The sequence below is a fragment of the Xiphophorus hellerii genome, chromosome 7 (genome assembly GCF_003331165.1).
Source record: "Xiphophorus hellerii strain 12219 chromosome 7, Xiphophorus_hellerii-4.1, whole genome shotgun sequence".
In the NCBI taxonomy this organism is placed as follows: Eukaryota; Metazoa; Chordata; class Actinopteri; order Cyprinodontiformes; family Poeciliidae; genus Xiphophorus; species Xiphophorus hellerii.
In genome coordinates this window covers 32,127,609-32,147,093 of record NC_045678.1, presented here as the reverse complement: position 1 = coordinate 32,147,093, position 19,485 = coordinate 32,127,609, and the positions used below count along the sequence as shown (strand labels likewise).

Sequence of the window (19,485 nt, the reverse complement as noted above, 5' to 3'; positions counted from 1 at the left end):
ATCGGTTTGTAGACCAACCAAGGTGTGGAGGGGGTCCGTTTTGGTTTCCTTAGGATCACATCTGCTTTTTGTGGATGATGTGGTTCTATTGGTTTCATCAGGTCGTGATAGACAGCTTTCACTGGAGCAGTTTGCCACTGAGGCAGCCAGAATGAGGATCAGGGGGGATGTCCTGCCCCAAGGGGAGGAGTTTAAGCGTCTGCAGTGAAGCGGGCGCTGTACCAGTCCAACGTGGTGAAGAGAGAGCTGAGTCAAAAAGCGAAGCTCTCGATTTACCGGTCGATCTACGTTCCCACCCTCCTCTATGATCATGAGCTTTGGGTCATGACCAAAAGAACGAGATCGTGGATACAAGCGGCCGAAATGGGTTTTCTCCGTAGGGTGGCTGGGCTCTCCCTTAGAGAGAGAAGCTCAGTCATCCAGGAGGGACTCAGAGTAGAGCCACTGCTCCTTCACATCGAGAGGAGCCAGTTGAGGTGTGGTTAGGGGTTCATGTTCCACCATGAGGAGACCTAGAGAAAGACCAGGACATGTTGGAGAGACGATGTTCCCATCTGGGTACGCCTTGAGATTTCACCAGAGGATCTGGACTCTGATCAGAAATCGGGTTCCTCCCATAAATGAGCTGCTAAAAATGTTTTGTTAAATATACTGTGAGAATAAAAGCTGTTAAACTGTTCTGCTCTCTGTGGTCTGGAAGGTTATTTGTGTTAAACAACAACGCTCTCGCCTCTGCTAACACCATTGACACATACATGCTACGCTAAGTGCTAACTTTAGCTATGGAGGGAGACGTGGAGGACCTGAATGAAATGCCCAGAAAACAACAGAAACCATCAGAAATGTGGAAACATTTTAAACTGAATTGAAAAGATGACAAGTCAGTGCAGCACTGCAGAGCAGAGTTAGCTTTCTACAGCAGCGCGTCCTCCGTGTCGCAGCTCCTCAGCTGGGAACTGACCCTGCAGACCTCAAACTGTGTCGCCAACAGAAATCGTTCATTTTATTCACCTCCATCTGTGATGATCTGTAGCTAACGCTACATGTAGCAACTGATCATAGAAGCTAGCTGGCAGTGTTAACTAACTATGCAGTTCTTCATGTGAATGTGTAAAATGATGATAAAAAGTCATCAAGGAATAATTATTGTGAATTATTGTGTTTCTGCTGTTTCAGGTGAATTTCAACGTGGCAAAGTTTTCTTTGTCTCCAGATATGAAGTACGTTCTGTTCGCCTACGAAGTGAAGCAGGTGAGTCCGGTAGAGACAACCACATGCTCTGCATCTTGGTTTCTTCTCTTCTGCATCTCACCTTGAACAGGTTTAGCGCACTTAGCACATTAAATAGCATGTTAGCATACGCTAAACAGCATGTTGGTCTGGTGCTTCGGCGTTAGTGGAGTTCATTTATAGGGTTAGGACTAGCACAGCTAGCGTCTAGTTAATGCAGCTAGCTTGTAGTTAGCTGATTCTTCTGGTCAGAAGAGCCTGTGGTTCTGCAGAGAACGTTCCAGAACGTAGCTGCTGCTTCGATGCTCTGAATGCCTGGCCACACTCTGGCCACTTTATTAGGTACAGCTACAACATTTCCAGAGGTTTCCTGTGTTTCCTGGTAGCCAGCGCTCCTCCTTTGGGTTGTGTTTAGGCGTTTGGACTAAAGACATTTGTCCTCCCTTCGTCTCCACCCTGCAGACGCTCTCTGCCACCATGTGAAATGAAACGTCTCGCCATCAACTGTCAGCATGCAGATGAGATGCTCCAGCCTGAATCAGAAAGCGGCTGCTCCACCTGAGTATTTCCTGCTGATGTCGTCCTTCTCTGCTCTGTCTGCAGGTTTACCGTCACTCCTTCATGGCGTCCTACAGCATCTACAACATCCACACACGGTGAGCAGCTGGACCACAAGCTGCAGGGAAATGTTGAAACGTTCCTGTTAACCTCAGTTCACTGGGTTTAGATGGATCCAGGATGTCTGTGGCAGCATGAGGAGTCTTGGAGTGGCTGAGCTACAGCAGCAGTTGGCCTGCTAGCTAACAACAAGAACATTCAGGTCCGGTTCAGATGTCCGAACCAGAAAAGGACCTAAAAACGTTTCCTGGTTCGACTGGGTCCCCCTGCTGGTCACAGACAAAACTTCATTTCAGTTTCTTTATCCAAATTAATAAAAACCCCCGAAAATAAACGAGTTTGGCACAAAGAAAACGGTATGTTAGCTCCAGAGATGATGGACAGAAGACAGCAAGAGGGTGGAGAGACGGAGGAGGATCAGATTATAAATCTGTGTTTCTGTTTAAATCTTTGTCTTTATTCTGCTAACGTCCAAAATGGAATTTCCATTACATAAGAAATTAAATCAAAATCACTCATGAATAAACTTGTTCACATGTTAGCGCTAAAACTTTTAATCAAAAAATAAAATTGGTAGAGAATTTATGTTCACATTTCAATTTACTCAGTTCTTTGGTGAATAGAAAAGGCGCATGTTGAGCTGATGGGGGGTCAGACTGGAGACGTCTTCCCTTCATCTGGGCAACCTGCAGCCAGGATCACTGCAGCGATCCGGGATCGCTGCAGCGATCCGGGATGGCTGCAGCGATCCGGGATGGCTGCAGCGATCCGGGATGGGCTGCAGCGATCCGGGATGGCTGCAGCGATCCGGGATGGCTGCAGCGATCCGGGATGGCTGCAGCGATCCGGGATGGCTGCAGCGACACAAACTGAGTTAAAAAACTTTCAAAGAATTCCAGAAAATGTTCCAGAACGCTTGGAGAGCTGATGGAAACTTCTGGCGCAGATTCTAATGTACTCCAGTCTGCCTAGAGGTCAGCCTCCAGCTGACCTCTGGCTGTGTGTTTCAGGGAGGTGTGGGAGCTGGACCCTCCGGAGGTGGTGAACTCGGTGCTGCAGTACGCTGCGTGGGGCGTCTCTGGACAGCAGCTGGTGAGGTCCAAACCCGGTTCTGTTTTATCCTGAGACATTAAAATAAACCTGAACCAGAATATCGGCTGATGCATGAAGGATTGGTGTTGAAGCTCTGCTGCTGTTTCCTTCCAGCCTTTATGTCATCAGATGTTATTGTAAATCATGGTTGGATGCTCCACAGATAAAGTGCTGATCTATTCTAGGATCTTATTGTTGCGCCCGTATGCTGTATGTGCAGATCTACATATTTGAAAACAACATCTACTACAGATCTCACGTGAAGAGCAACTCTCTGCGGCTCACGTCTTCAGGAAAGGAAGGAGTCATCTTCAACGGAATCGCCGACTGGCTCTATGAAGGTTCGGCCCGTTCCTACTCCGTCTAGATCCAGAACCGAACGTTTTCTACGTCAGTTCCATGTTCTAGATCAGAAGTTTAAAACACGGGCGTCACATTGATAAAATACGAAGTGATACGGTGGCGGTGCTTCCCGTCAGACGGTTGGATGAAACTTGTTCTCAGTTCAAAGCGGCGCAGAAAATAAGAAAATAGCTTCCGTTTTATATTTTTAAACGTCCTCTAAGTACATGGAAGTGATTCCATGAAGTTTTGTTATTGTTATTTTATGAACCAGCTTTATGTAAACTATGCTTGGGGAACGAAAATACTGTTCTGCGATGTTAGCTTTGTGGCTAGCATGCTAGTTGCCCCGCTAGCTTGTTAGCTAGCAGTGGCATTACTAGACAATGATATTATTCAAACGTGAAATATATAAATAAATATTTATATATAAACGTCGACCTCTGTTCTAGGTTACAATGACTTGTGTTAAGTACAGCGAATGATTCACTGAAGGAGCTGCTGGAATATTTCAGCATAAGAGAGAGTTATGAAATATTCATGGTTTTAGTGCAGATTTCTTCCCTCTGGCTGAGAGGAATTCATCTGTGTTTTTACTTTAAACCTAAAAATGAGAGCGGCTGCTGTAACGGTTTCACTGTTAATTATTTTCTGAAGTATAATTAGATACCGAACTGCAGCCTTTTTCAATTAGCAGCTGTTTTTTTTCTACCTCACATGGAATATTTTAACAGCATAAATGTAAATCATTTAAAACTAGAGATATATGGAGGACGGATACTGCCAAAATTTATTTATATAAATATGAATATATATATATATATATACACTGCTCAAAAAAATAAAGGGAACACTTAAACAACACAATATAACTCCAAGTAAATCAAACTTCTGTGAAATCAAACTGTCCACTTAGGAAGCAACACTGATTGACAATCAATTTCACCTGCTGTTGTGCAAATGGAATAGACAACAGGTGGAAATTATTGGCAATTAGCAAGACACACTCAATAAAGGAGTGGTTCTGCAGTTGGGACCACAGACCACTTCTCAGTACCTATGCTGTCTGGCTGATGTTTTGGTCAGTTTTGAATGTTGGTGGTGCTTTCACACTCGTGGTAGCATGAGACGGACTCCACAACCCACACAAGTGGCTCAGGTAGTGCAGCTCATCCAGGATGGCACATCAATGCGAGCTGTGGCAAGAAGGTTTGCTGTGTCTGTCAGCGTAGTGTCCAGAGGCTGGAGGCGCTACCAGGAGACAGGCCAGTACACCAGGAGACGTGGAGGAGGCCGTAGGAGGGCAACAACCCAGCAGCAGGACCGCTACCTCCGCCTTTGTGCAAGAAGGAACAGGAGGAGCACTGCCAGAGTCCTGCAAAATGACCTCCAGCAGGCCACAAATGTGCATGTGTCTGCACAAACGGTTAGAAACCGACTCCATGAGGATGGTATGAGGGCCCGACGTCCACAGATGGGGGTTGTGCTCACAGCCCAACACCGTGCAGGACGCTTGGCATTTGCCAGAGAACACCAGGATTGGCAAATTCGCCACTGGCGCCTTGTGCTCTTCACAGATGAAAGCAGGTTCACACTGAGCACATGTGACAGACGTGACAGAGTCTGGAGACGCCGTGGAGAGCGGTCTGCTGCCTGCAACATCCTTCAGCATGACCGGTTTGGCAGTGGGTCAGTAATGGTGTGGGGTGGCATTTCTTTGGAGGGCCGCACAGCCCTCCATGTGCTCACCAGAGGTAGCCTGACTGCCATTAGGTACCGAGATGAGATCCTCAGACCCCTTGTGAGACCATATGCTGGTGCGGTTGGCCCTGGGTTCCTCCTAATGCAGGACAATGCTAGACCTCATGTGGCTGGAGTGTGTCAGCAGTTCCTGCAAGATGAAGGCATTGAAGCTATGGACTGGCCAGCCCGTTCCCCAGACCTGAATCCGATTGAGCACATCTGGGACATCATGTCTCGCTCCATCCACCAACGTCACGTTGGACCACAGACTGTCCAGGAGTTGGCGGATGCTTTAGTCCAGGTCTGGGAGGAGATCCCTCAGGAGACCATCCGCCACCTCATCAGGAGCATGCCCAGGCGTTGTAGGGAGGTCATACAGGCACGTGGAGGCCACACACAATACTGAGCCTCATTTTGACTTGTTTTAAGGACATTACATTAAAGTTGGATCAGCGTGTAGTGTTATTTCACTTTAATTTTGTGTGTGGCTCCAAATCCAGGCCTCCATTGGTTAATAAATTTGATTTCCATTGATGATTTTTGTGTGATTTTGTTGTCGGCACATTCAACTTTGTACAGAACAAAGTATTCAATGAGAATATTTCTTTCATTCAGATCTAGGATGTGTTATTTGAGTGTTCCCTTTATTTTTTTGAGCAGTGTATATACTTTTCCACTTTACCTCTTCTAAAGAGTAAAAAGGAAAATAAAAAATCTGTAAATAAATGAAAAAAGTCAGTATAAATTAGAAATACTTATTAAATGATAACATAATATGAAAAAATATAGTAAATACAAAATATGAAAAAAAGACAAAAAGGAAACAAACCTATAAGATTGGAAATAAAATGGAAAATTAAATAACAGTGACATGGTTAAAATAACACTTTAAAATGATAAACAATAATTCATATCCTACTGAATAATCAAATAAGGATCCAGTATTTGCCACATTCTGTCCTTTATAAAGCCATTTATTTATTTCTGCATTTACTGCCAGTTTTGCCAGGATCAGTCCTCCATAGAGGCTGGACCGAAGATAAATATCGTTAGCAATAGCTCTGAGCTAAACGTAAACATGCTGTCCTGGTTGTGAATAATAACTGGCAGTTTGTGTGGGAACAGAGGAGATCCTGGAGAGCCATGTGGCCCACTGGTGGTCTCCAGACGGGGAGCGGCTGGCCTTCCTGGTGCTCAACGACTCTCTGGTCCCCAACATGGTTCTGCCGCGCTTCACTGGCGCCACATACCCCAAACAGAAGCAGTACCCCTACCCCAAGGTACCGCTTCCACACACACTGTCTGGGACAAATAAACACACCTGCTTCAGTTCTGGACGTTTACGTCTCAAAATCTGATTTAAAACAAACAAATCATCACCAGCTGTTAAAATAAGGAACCAAAACTCATCATGTTACGCCAAGGCAGCATTTATTTAACAAAAACTGTCAGTAACAACCTGCTGCTGCCCGTCAACCTGGGAGGGGTCAGAGGTCATCTGTAAATCATCTGGGGTTAAAGACACAAATGGAAGGTGGTGAACCTTTGTTCTAAATGGCTTTTTATTCCTTTTAATTTTGTAACTTGATATTTAGATAAAAATGTTTTTCATTCATGATTCTTCTTCTGTTTTTTGGAGGAAGTTTGTTAATGTATTGTGTTTGTGTTGGTTGTCCCTGGAGGGACTACACACCGTCTGATTTGAAATAAACAAGAAGGAAATCAGGGATGAAATTCATCGTCTGAGTGAATGTTGCTGAACTGGATGTTTTTATGCTTCCTGAAATTAAGGCATCGATCATTTTACCTCTTTTTATTAACAAAATATGACTTTAGCCAAAAATGATGCCATAAAAAGAGGGTGATGTTTGACTCGTGCGCCGTTATTTCATGGAGGTGACGATGTGTTCTCCATCCGGAGCGGTTGGACTTCCTGTGTGTGATCAGCGGTGTTTCTGATTGGCTGTTCAGGCGGGCCAGCCCAACCCGGCCGTCAAGCTGTTCGTGGTCAACATCTACGGGCCGACCCACACGCTGGAGCTGATGCCACCGGAGGCGCTCAGGCTGCGGTGAGCAGAGCTGCTGGAGCGCCGCTCCTGCCAGCCATCGTCATGGCAACAGCTGCCAGCATCAAGCGAGACAGACTCACCCTGAGGTCACAGAGTCAGCAGACTGAAACATAAACTGGATTAATGAGAGTTTTAGTGGCAGCGTCTTCATCTGGTCCACCGTCCTCCTCAGGTTGATGATGACTTCCTGTTCCTCTGCTGATCAGACTGACCTGCAGGCTGATGATGGTGCTTACAGGCTCCAACAGGGACGAATCATCAGCCAAGCGCTCTGCAAACACAAACACAAAATCCAACAGAAAAACGCTGCAACCTCTCCACTAAACCTCCAGACCACTAGGGGGAGTCAGTGGACCAGACTGGAAAGACGGAGGTCCAGGAGAAAGAAGAGCTACGTTATGCTCCACGTCTTTTATAATACTATAGAGCAGACTCCATACTGCCCCTGCTGGTGTGAAGGGCTTCCTTTTTGTGGAGCCACAACTTGTTTTTACCATTAGTTGCATTTTTTCCATTAGTTTCTATTTCTGAGGCTGCAGCATTTTTCTGTTGTGTACTTTTAGTCTCAGTTCAGTTTATTTATATGTCAACAATTCACAACAAAAGCATTTAAAAAAATAATCACTTCATTTCAGTCACTCAGTCATTTGCCTGATGCTAGTTAGCGCAGTGAGCTAACGTCATTATTCACATCAGATCAAAACGTTTCTAAGGAAACTTACTCCTCCTGACCAGCAGGGCACGGCAGCAGAAAATCACTGCTTTCTCATGCCGATTGTCCTCAGAGCAGAGACTTTAACTAGGCCGCTGAGCAGCAGCAGACAGTAATGGTGTTGTTCTCCTAGGGAGCATTATGTGAGCACAGTGAAGTGGATCAGTAAGACCCGGACGGCGGTGCGCTGGCTGAACCGGGCCCAGAACGTCTCCATCCTGACGGTGTGTGACACCACCACCGGAGCCTGCGTCACGGTGCGTCCCCTCCTCACGCCACACGCTGTAGACAAACCTCCAGAATCCGCCTGTATCTGATCAGAACCAGCGCTGACTGCTGCAGAGCTGATGACTCTTGGTTTAACAATGTAGCACGCCCCGGTACTCTGACACCTCCAAATAAAATGTGCTGAAGCCTTCAGAGGGCCCCTGATCAGAACCAGAGTCCAGATGTTCAGGTTTGTAGTTAGCTGCTTTTGGACAAACTCTCTCTAGTGTCTGAAAAGTTGCTGGATGTAGCGATAAAGTTAGCAACAGAGCTACCTAACTGGGCCAGATGGTTCTGGTGGGACCGACCCGGTTCTGGTCCAAGAGAAAGCCTTTGACCACACTGATAAAACAACCCAATTGGAGAGGCTTTTATTGTGAAGGGGCTAACCTTGTGCTCTTTGTGTTGCAGAGACATGAGGAAAGCTCGGAGCTGTGGCTGTCTAAGCAGGTAAACCTTCGTCATCATCATCACCATTTAAAAAGCTGATTCAGTTTTCTATTATTTCTGAGAATCGTTCATATTTATAGTAGAAACTGAAGCTTGAAGTTATAACTTCCTCTGTATGCCTCTGTGGAGGAAACGGGTCGAGCTGCTGCAGGAACAGTGTCTAAAAGCAGAAGCCTGCCCCTGGTGGTAGCAATGAAAATTACAACCTACGCCGTCCAATAAGCTCACCTTCAGAGAACCAACACTAGGGGGCACCGCTAGCGTGCAAGAGTAACAAAAAAATTAATTACATGCATAGTCATAATAATTACCAAAAAACATGTTTTGTTGTATGACTTTTTGTCATATGACAAAAAAGTAATTTCAAGAAAACAGGCATAGCAATACAAGATGGAAACTTGTATATTGAATAAATTCAGATGTAGCGAACGCTGCCATCCACTGGTGGGTCTGAGCATTACCAGAGGAACCAACCTGAAACATTTCAAACCCTCCAGCTGGTGTAACAGTCATTATACTGCTTGGTTCCTAGACATGAGTAGGTATCACCACAAGGGGGCGCCTATTCCCTTTTTCTTTTGTTGTACTATTGTACAGAGTAAGAACTCGTCTTCCATGCGGTGTAGAGGAGATCATCGGTGATGATGAGGTGCAGAGCGGTGAATTATCGTTTCTTTTCTCATGTATGAGACTGTAATGTTAGTACCGTGGAGACCTGGCTTTACATGGACGAAGTGAGAATAAAGTGACAGTGTGGAAAACTTCAACAGAGCGTCCTGCTGTTCTGGGTTAGAGTGGCTAACCACCATTGCTAACTCCTTCTCCAACCTCTCACCGCACCATCACAATTGGCGCCCGAACATATTTTGGACCTTTCCCTCCTGGATACCGATTCAGCTTTGGACTAGAGGTGATTGTTTACCAGTTCCTTGTGGATGTCTGTTTCACGGGGTGGATACAGTTTCTGAGCGGAGTACGTCGCGATCAGTGTTAAAGTTTGCTGGAGGCATTCATTGCCCGCATATCGCTGGACGTCGTGATGAGCTGTCCCCGTCGGATTTATGTCCTGAAAGCTGTGCGTCTGCTAGTCTGCTGAAGAGGAGGATATGTTTAAATGACAAGACCACCGCATATTAACTAAATTAACTCACGATTGCTGAAGGACTGGGTGAGTTTTGTGGATTATTTTCCAGTGGAGCTCAGTCATACGGACTATTTTATGGATTTTGACTTGTTGACCTGCGGAAGCATACGGACAGACTGTGCTGCACAAATAACGCAGCAGTGGCAGCGGAGAGCAGGACACCCCCGTGAGCTCGTTTGTTTCTCTGTTTAAGAAGATATCATATTTTATATTTGGACATTTTCTCGCCTACGAGCCCTACTGTCAGTGCTGACAAAAAAAATAAAAGCAAAACGAACTGAACATTATCCATCCATCCATCCATCCATCCATCCATCCATCTTCTTCCGCTTATCCGAGGTCGGGTCGCGGGGGTAGCAGCTTCAGAAGGGAGGCCCAGACTTCCCTCTCCCCAGCCACTTCTTCTAGCTCCTCCGGGGGAATCCCGAGGCGTTCCCAGGCCAGCCGAGAGACATAGTCCCTCCAGCGTGTCCTGGGTCTTCCCCGGGGCCTCCTCCCGGTGGGACGTGCCCGGAACACCTCACCAGGGAGGCGTCTAGGAGGCATCCTGACCAGATGCCCGAGCCACCTCAACTGGCTCCTCTCGATGTGAAGGAGCAGCGGCTCTACTCTGAGTCCCTCCCGGATGACTGAGCTTCTCACCCTATCTCTAAGGGAGAGCCCAGCCACCCTACGGAGAAAACCCATTTCGGCCGCTTGTATCCGCGATCTCGTTCTTTCGGTCATGACCCAAAGCTCATGACCATAGATGAGGGTGGGAACGTAGATCGACCGGTAAATCGAGAGCTTCGCTTTTTGGCTCAGCTCTCTCTTCACCACGACGGACCGGTACAGCGCCCGCTTGACAGCAGACGCTGCGCCAATCCGCCTGTCGATCTCCCGCTCCCTTCTTCCCCCATTCGTGAACAAGATCCCGAGATACTTAAACTCCTCCACTTGGGGCAGGACACCCCCCCTGACCCGGAGAAGGCACTCTACCCTTTTCCGGCTCAAGACCATGGCCTCGGATTTGGAGGCACTGATCCTCATCCCGGCCGCGTCACACTCGGCTGCGAACCGCTCCAGCGAGAGCTGCAGATCACGATCTGATGAAGCCAAAAGGACCACATCGTCTGCAAAAAGCAGAGATGAGATCCTAAGGCCACCAAATCGGATCCCCTCAACACCTTGGCTGCGCCTAGAAATTCTGTCCATGAAAGTGATGAACAGAATCGGTGACAAAGGGCAGCCCTGGCGGAGTCCAACTCTCACCGGAAACGAGCCCGACTTACTGCCGGCAATGCGGACCAGACTCTGACACCGGTCATACAGGGACCTGACAGCCCGTATCAAAGGGCCCGGTACCCCATACTCCCGGAGAACCCCCCACAGGGCTCCCCGAGGGACACGGTCGAACGCCTTCTCCAGGTCCACAAAACACATGTAGACTGGTTGGGCGAACTCCCATGCACCCTCCAGGACCCTGCCGAGGGTGTAGAGCTGGTCCAGCGTTCCACGACCAGGACGAAAACCACACTGCTCTTCCTGAATCCGAGGTTCGACTATCCGACGGACCCTCCTCTCCAGGACCCCTGAATAGACCTTGCCAGGGAGGCTTAAGAGTGTGACCCCTCTATAATTGGAGCACACCCTCCGGTCCCCCTTTTTGAACAGGGGGACCACCACCCCAGTCTGCCAATCCAGGGGAACTGCCCCCGATGTCCATGCGACATTGCAGAGTCGCGTCAACCAACACAACCCTACAACATCCAGAGCCTTAAGGAACTCCGGGCGGATCTCATCCACCCCCGGGGCCCTGCCACCGAGGAGCTTTTTAACCACCTCGGCGACCTCGTCCCCAGAGATTGGAGAGCCCAACCCAGAGTCCCCAGGCTCCGCTTCCTCAGTGGAAGGCATGTTGGTGGGATTGAGGAGGTCTTCGAAGTACTCTGCCCACCGGCCCACAACGTCCCGAGTAGAGGTCAGCAGCACACCATCCCCACTATAAACAGTGTTGGTGCTGCACCGCTTCCCCCCCCTGAGACGCCGGATGGTGGACCAGAATCGCCTCGAAGCCGTACGGAAGTCTTTCTCCATGGCCTCTCCAAACTCCTCCCACGCCCGGGTTTTTGCCTCAGCAACCGCCCGAGCCGCATGCCGCTTCGCCCGCCGGTACCCATCAGCTGCTTCCGGAGTCCCACAGGCCAAAAAGGCCCGATAGGACTCCTTCTTCAGCCTGACGGCATCCCTCACCGAAGGTGTCCACCAGCGGGTTCGAGGGTTGCCGCCGCGACAGGCACCGACAACCTTGCGGCCACAGCTCCGATCGGCCGCCTCGACAATGGAGGCACGGAACACGGTCCACTCAGACTCCATGTCCCCCACCTCCCCCGGGACGTGTTCGAAGTTTTGCCGGAGATGGGAGTTAAAGCTCCGTCTCACAGGGGATTCCGCCAGACGTTCCCAGCAGACCCTCACAACACGTTTGGGCCTGCCAGGTCTGACCGGCTTTCGCCCCCACCACCGGAGCCAACTCACCACCAGGTAGTGGTCAGTGGACAGCTCCGCACCTCTCTTCACCCGAGTGTCCAAGACATACGGCCGCAGATCCGATGAAACGATGACAAAGTCGATCATCGAACTGCGGCCTAGGGTGTCCTGGTGCCAAGTGCACATATGGACACCCTTATGCTTGAACATGGTGTTCGTTATGGACAATCCATGGCGAGCACAGAAGTCCAGCAACAGAACACCGCTCGAGTTCAGGTCGGGCGGGCCGTTCCTCCCAACCACGCCCCTCCAGGTCTCACTGTCATTGCCCACGTGAGCGTTGAAGTCCCCCAGCAGAACAAGGGAGTCCCCAGGAGGAGCACTCTCCAGTACCCCCTCTAAGGACTCCAAAAAGGGTGGGTAATCTGAACTGTCGTTCGGCCCGTAAGCACAAACGACAGTCAGAACCCGTCCCCCCACCCGTAGGCGGAGGGATGCTACCCTCTCGTTCACCGGGGTAAACCCCAACGTACAGGCGCCGAGATGGGGAGCAACAAGTATGCCCACTCCTGCCCGACGCCTCTCACCTTGGGCAACTCCAGAGTGGAAGTATGTCCAGCCCCTCTCAAGGAGACTGGTTCCAGAACCAGAGCCGTGCGTCGAGGTGAGACCGACTATTTCTAGCCGGAACCTCTCGACCTCACGCACTAGCTCCGGCTCCTTCCCCACCAGAGAGGTGACATTCCACGTCCCAAGAGCCAGTTTCTGCAACCGAGGATCGGACCGCCAGGGTCCCCTCCCTCTGCTGCCACCCATCCCACACTGCACCCGACCCCTTTGGCCCCTCCCACGGGTGGTGGGCCCATGGGAGGGGGGGCCCATGTTTCCTCTTCGGGCTGAGCCCGGCCGGGCTCCATGGGTAAAAGCCCGGCCACCAGACGCTCGCCATCGTGCCCCCCCTCCAGGCCTGGCTCCAGAGTGGGGCCCCGGTGACCCGCGTCCGGGCGAGGGAACACCAAGTCCAAAGTTTTCCTTCATCATTGGGGTCTTTGGGCTGCTCTTTGTCTGGTCCCTCACCTAGGACCTGTCTGCCTTGGGTGACCCTACCAGGGGCATGAAGCCCCAGACAGCATAGCTCCTAGGATCATTGGGACACTCAAACCCCTCCACCACGATAAGGTGGCAGCCCATGGAGGAGAACTGAACATTAAAGAACACAAATGATCTTGTTCACAGTCCTGAGTGTTTTTGGTGTGAATATTGCATTTTTTTTTTGGACTCCACCATAAAGGTTAAAGAAACAAAAATGGCATTTGAACCAGATTTTTCTGTTTTTGACTCTGACATGGATATTGACTCTCTTCAATTTATACCGCCGCATCAGAGAGCTCCAGACCTCTGTCAGCAGGTACAAGAATTAAAAGATGATGTCAAGCAGCTGAGGGATGTCCTCCATAACACATTGTCCCTGCAGCAGAAAATGCTGAATCATCTAGATAAGGTTAATTCCTGTGAGTCTAGTGGACCTCCTGCACAACAGTCTCCTGCAGCTCCTGTGGCCACCTCAACGCCATATGTGCCTCCTGTGAATATCAGTGCGAGGCATTCCAATGACACATGTCCTTATCCTGAAACTCAGAGGGACCTGCATAGCTCTTTCCTACAGACTCATTCAGCTGAGCTAACCAACACCACAAGAGTGATTGCTGCTGCACTACATCACGCCAAGCTGGAACCACCAGTATTCGCTGGGGATGGTGAAGTGCAGGCAGAGGACTGGCTACAGGCTGTGTCAGCATACAAGTCCACTCTGAATTTAACTGATGTCCAGATTCTGAATGAGTTGCCCCATTTTCTCACGAAAGAGCCTAGTAAGTGGTTTAAAGCCCTTCGTTCACACATTAGCTCATGGGTGCACTTCTGCCAACTTTTCCGAACAGTCTTTCTGCCCACTGACAACCAAGAAAGTATTCTCAGAGGCATACTTGACCGTGTCCAGTCAGTTGATGAACCATTACCGACATTTGTAGCTCATATGTTGAGTGAGTTTAATAAGCTAAGTAGCCCACCACCTGAAAAAGAGCGTATTCAATTAATATGTAAACATTCGCTTGAAAAATACAGGGTGGCGCTGTATGGCTCACCTGTGTCTTCTGTGATGGAGTTGCTGCTCAGGGCTCATGAACTGCATGCTGTACTGGGACCTGATAGCCACCAGAACCTTCAAAAAAGACATTGGAAGCAGCAGAGAGCTGAGCCACGCTGTTATAAGTGCTCAAGCCCTGGATATACATCGAAAACGTGTCCTGCCTGTAATCAGGACCATAGTCAACAACACATGTCGGCTCGGTTCCATAATGAGATCAGTCCCACTACGTCCTTTGACACGCCTGGAGCTGAAGCAGACAATGGAAACTCCAGCCCACCTGTAGACGAAGCACCCCAAAGGCCATTGGGAAACTTCAAAGGGGGGAGGATATTTCGTCGAGGCAATCCTCCCTCCAGACGTTAACTGAGCCTCACCTTTCTGCAAATAAATTCCACATCCTTGGTCATGTGGAGGACAATGAGTCTACTGCTACCTGGAACACTCCATTTAAAACTAAGCTGAACTTTAATGGAACCTGCACCGAGACACAGGCGCTTCACTTTCGGCTGTACGTGCAGATCTCATTAACGCAAATGGGGTTTGTCCGCAGAAAGTACGTCAGTGGCAGGGGCCGCCAGTGAGCCTAGCGGACAACGCTCCTTGCCTTCCAGAGGGTGTGGCTTGGCTGAGTATCGGCTTTATGAACAAGCGCTTTTATCAACGCTTCGCCATCATCCATAACCTGTCTTCCCCTTTCATATTAGGGATGGATTTTATGATGAGAGCCTCGATAACCATGCATATACCGACAAGGACAGTTTTTATTGATGACAGTCCCTGTCCGGCCTTGGATGAAAATGAGGAACACAACCTTGACCTGTTTCCTGTTGAACAGACTCTTATGTCTCTGAACATTTTATCAGACACCATGGAGTCAAAAGTGGCTGAGGCGAGCCTGGAGGAAACGCAAAAATCAGATCTGTATGATCTTCTTTCCCACCACAGCTCCGCTTTTGATGGACACCTTGGACACACTACATTGGCGGAACATGTGATCAATACCGGAACTGACAAGCCCATAAATCTTCCCCCCTATCGCTCATCTCCAACCAAAAAGCGTTTGATTGAGGATCAAGTGCGACAAATCCTGGAAGACAACATAATCGAACCCTCTACCAGTCCATGGGCTGCTCCAGTGGTGATTGTGAATAGACCTGGTTCTGATCCAAGACTCTGTGTGGACTATAGGGGTTTAAACCAAGTCACACAAAAGGACTCCTATCCATTACCACGAATTGAAGAATCCCTCGACTTTCTGGCTAGAGGAAAGTACATTTCAACCCTGGATTTGGCTCGAGGATATTGGCAAGTTGCTGTTTCAGAGGAATCCCGACCGAAAACGGCTTTTGTGTCTCACTGTGGCCTCTACCAGTTCCGTGTGCTGCCATTCGGCTTATGCAATGCGCCAGCGACATTTCAAAGGCTCATGAATTCTGTGTTAGCGGGCCTGATCTACAAAACATGTGCAGTGTACCTTGATGACATCGTGGTGGCATCTCCCTCATTCGAGCAGCACTTGAAAGATTTGGAGGAGGTCCTGAACAGACTCGAAGCAGCTGGCCTCACTTTAAAACTGAAAAAGTGTCAGTTCTGTCTGAGTGAGTTCACATTTTTGGGTTATCGCATCACACCTGCTGGCATAAAACCTGACCATGATAAAATCAAAGCTGTCGTTGATTTTCAGTCACCATCCACAGTGAAACAGGTCAGACAGTTCCTGGGACTCACTGGCTATTATCGGCGCTTTGTCAAGGATTATGCCCGGCAAGCTGACCCTCTCCATAAGCTCACACAGAAAGACACTGTTTTTCACTGGGATGACAAATGTCAGCAAGCCATGAATGTTTTAAAAGACCGAATCACGTCAGCCCCTGTGTTAAGATTTCCGGACTTTGCTAGACCCTTCTATGTTCATGTTGATGCCTGTGATCTAGGACTGGGCGCTGCTTTGATGCAAAAAGATGAAGAAGGCCGAGATGTTGTGGTCTCGTATGCAAGTCGTTCTCTACACAAGGCTGAAAAACCATACTCAACCCCTGAAAAAGAATGTTTGGCCGTCATTTGGGGCCTGGAACACTTCAGGCCATATGTTGAGGGCCTTCACGTGACTGTTTTCACAGACCACAACAGCCTTAGGTGGCTTATGTCTCGCCCAAACCCGTCTGGCCGGCTGGCTAGATGGTCTTTGAGACTGCAAGACTTTGACTTTTCAATTGTCCACAAGCCAGGACAACACAATGCAGTTCCTGATGCTCTTTCCAGGAATCCCCTGCCGAATCGAAGTGACACGCCCACTGATATCTTGCCAGAACATGCTGTTATAGGCAGTTTGGACCTCCGTTCCCTGCCCCCAGTGTTATTGTCGGATCGTTCGCACATGAGGCAGCTACAAATGGACGACCCTGTGACGGGTCAACTCCTCAGAGACATTGAGTCAGACTCATCGGTTCAAATGGACAGTGAATGCCAAGAACAATATACTGTCTATGACAGTTTGCTGTATTACAGGGACCGAAAGCCTGTATGCGGTTTACACCCATTAAAAGAACTTAAACTTTTTGCCCCAACATCTCTTCGTGGCATCCTGCTGAGCTATTACCATGACCACCCCACTGCTGGCCATCTCGGTGTTTCCAAAACACTAATGAGACTACGACACAGGTTCTTTTGGCCTGGCATGGCAGGTGATGTCAAACGTTATGTCACTTCTTGCTCGGTCTGCCAACTCACAAAACCAAGTCAACAGAAACAAGCTGGTCTCATGGTCCCTATTGTGCCCAAAAAACCCTGGGAATACACAGGAGTGGACTTTGTGGGTCCCTTGCCCCGTACTCAATCAGGAAATGCTTATTTGCTGGTCTTTGTGGCCTATTTTTCGAAGTGGATTGAGGTATGTGCAGTTAGAGAGGCCACAGCTCGGGTCGCAGCTAGCAAGTTCTTGAGTGAAATATTTGCTAGGCATGGTAGCCCCAACTACCTCATTTCAGACAGAGGCTCTCCTTTTGTTAGTGAGCTGTTTGAACACACTGTGTCAGCTCTAGGCTCAACACACAGGCTTACTACAGCCTATCACCCACAAACAAATGCGACAGAGCGTGTGAACAGGACGCTTAAAACAGCTATCCGTGCCTATGTGAGTGACAAACACACTGCTTGGGACAGGTTTCTACCACAAATATGTTTTGCACTTCGCACAGCCCCGCATGACAGCACAGGTCTTAGCCCATCCATGATGTTGTATGGTCGTGAGCTGGACACGCCTCTCGATCTAATCGTTCAACCAAGCTGTGATGGACTGGATGACCCAGATGTGCAGTATCCAGAGACTCTGAGAGCCACCCTCAGGGATGCTCATCATCACGCCAGGGCTGCGCTAGATCTCAGCCACAAAAGACAGAAACACTACTATGACTTGAAACGCCGCCATTCTGCTTTTGGGATTGGTGATCTTGTTCGAGTGAAGTCTCACCCAAGATCGGATGCTTTGGCTAATTTTACAGCTAAACTGGCACCGTTGTTCAAAGGCCCCTTCCGTGTCAGTCAGAAACTCAGCGATGTGAACTACAGACTGATTGATGTTGAAACTGGAGCCGATGCTGGAGTTTTCCATGTTGTGAACATGCAACCTTTCCATACGTGGGACTCTGCCAGCTGCAAAAAGACTGCCGGTGCAGCTGCACAGGTGGATCACATGGACGATGACCTTGAGGACGGTTCCCCTCAGACTGACGCCGTCCTTGACCTCCCTCCAGGTGATGTGTTTTGTGATGTGCCGAATGATATTTGCCACTCACGGACGCCTCACGGGGTCAGTGAGACCCACGCTGATGAGACTGAGTCTGGCCAAGTTTCAGGAGGTGATGGACATTACAATCTGAGAGCCCGACGTCATCCCAGGATCACGACTGGTTGGTCAGATCATAAATGGACAAATATCTACCATACTGACAGGCTTGACAGGGTGTAAGGTTATATTTGTTCAGGTTAATGAATGCATCTAATTTTCAGTTACATGTGTTATGTTGGAATTTTTGTGGTTACAACCCAAAAGATAATAAGAAAAGAAATTCTGATGATTTGGGATGATGTTGGTTTTGTTGTCAACCATTGTTACATAGGAAGAATTTTATTGTCCCTTAACTGTTCTTTAGAGGGTTTGTGTTCAGAAAACAAAGAAGAGTTCCACACTGATTTTATGTTTGCTTTTTGGAACCTAAGCTGGCTTTGTGTTATAGTTATCCACGGATATGTATACAGGGGTGATTTAATACCTGCCCCGGGTGTAACTGCGGTTTTACGGCTATGTGTTGCTTTGTTAAATTCTGTACTGGTGTCTATAGTCGTGTGCGGCTGAGGACAGCCTTTGTTTACCAGGGGGGCATATGTAACAGTCATTATACTGCTTGGTTCCTAGACATGAGTAGGTATCACCACAAGGGGGCGCCTATTCCCTTTTTCTTTTGTTGTACTATTGTACAGAGTAAGAACTCGTCTTCCATGCGGTGTAGAGGAGATCATCGGTGATGATGAGGTGCAGAGCGGTGAATTATCGTTTCTTTTCTCATGTATGAGACTGTAATGTTAGTACCGTGGAGACCTGGCTTTACATGGACGAAGTGAGAATAAAGTGACAGTGTGGAAAACTTCAACAGAGCGTCCTGCTGTTTTGGGTTAGAGTGGCTAACCACCATTGCTAACTCCTTCTCCAACCTCTCACCGCACCATCACAATGGGCAGGACTCTCTGCTGCATGCTAGCTAGCAACTTCTACTTCCTGTTTACTACAGCCATGCGTAGCATTAACGCTAGCCTGGTTAGCCTGGTTGGTTCACTCCGAACTGGGAGATGGAGACATTTTCACATTTTCCTCTTCTTTTTCTTTTTTCAGAAGTTTGACCAGAATTTACCCTTTCAAAATAAGATAAGATAAGATAAATCTTTATTGTCATTGTCACAAGAACAACGAAATTTAAAAGGTGCCATCAGTCAGTGCATATGCTTAAAAACAAAAAATAAGTGTCTCACAATTCACACACAATGTAAGAAATAACAAATAACTGGTAAAAAAAAATAAAAAAATAAATAAAAACTAATAAATAAGAACAGCCACATTCTCACATCCATCATTTATGATGATTAATGGTTGTTTTTGATTGCATTTAGTTTTGTTATTGCTGTCGGGTAGAAACTGTCTCTGAGA

At 48.3% G+C, this 19,485-nt stretch overlaps 1 protein-coding gene across 3 annotated transcripts in view; it reads left to right on the top strand.

The window, feature by feature from the left end:
• Positions 1 to 19,485, top strand: part of dpp10 (dipeptidyl peptidase like 10) — a 103,089-nt gene that overhangs the window by 72,329 nt on the left and 11,275 nt on the right. For all 3 annotated transcript variants that reach the window (XM_032566958.1, XM_032566959.1, XM_032566960.1), the window contains exons 5-12: positions 1,177 to 1,251; positions 1,834 to 1,886; positions 2,859 to 2,940; positions 3,161 to 3,281; positions 6,151 to 6,305; positions 6,997 to 7,094; positions 7,940 to 8,063; positions 8,485 to 8,523. In XM_032566958.1, the coding sequence (XP_032422849.1) occupies positions 1,177 to 1,251; positions 1,834 to 1,886; positions 2,859 to 2,940; positions 3,161 to 3,281; positions 6,151 to 6,305; positions 6,997 to 7,094; positions 7,940 to 8,063; positions 8,485 to 8,523 (747 nt within the window). The remainder of the gene's footprint in view (positions 1 to 1,176; positions 1,252 to 1,833; positions 1,887 to 2,858; positions 2,941 to 3,160; positions 3,282 to 6,150; positions 6,306 to 6,996; positions 7,095 to 7,939; positions 8,064 to 8,484; positions 8,524 to 19,485) is intronic.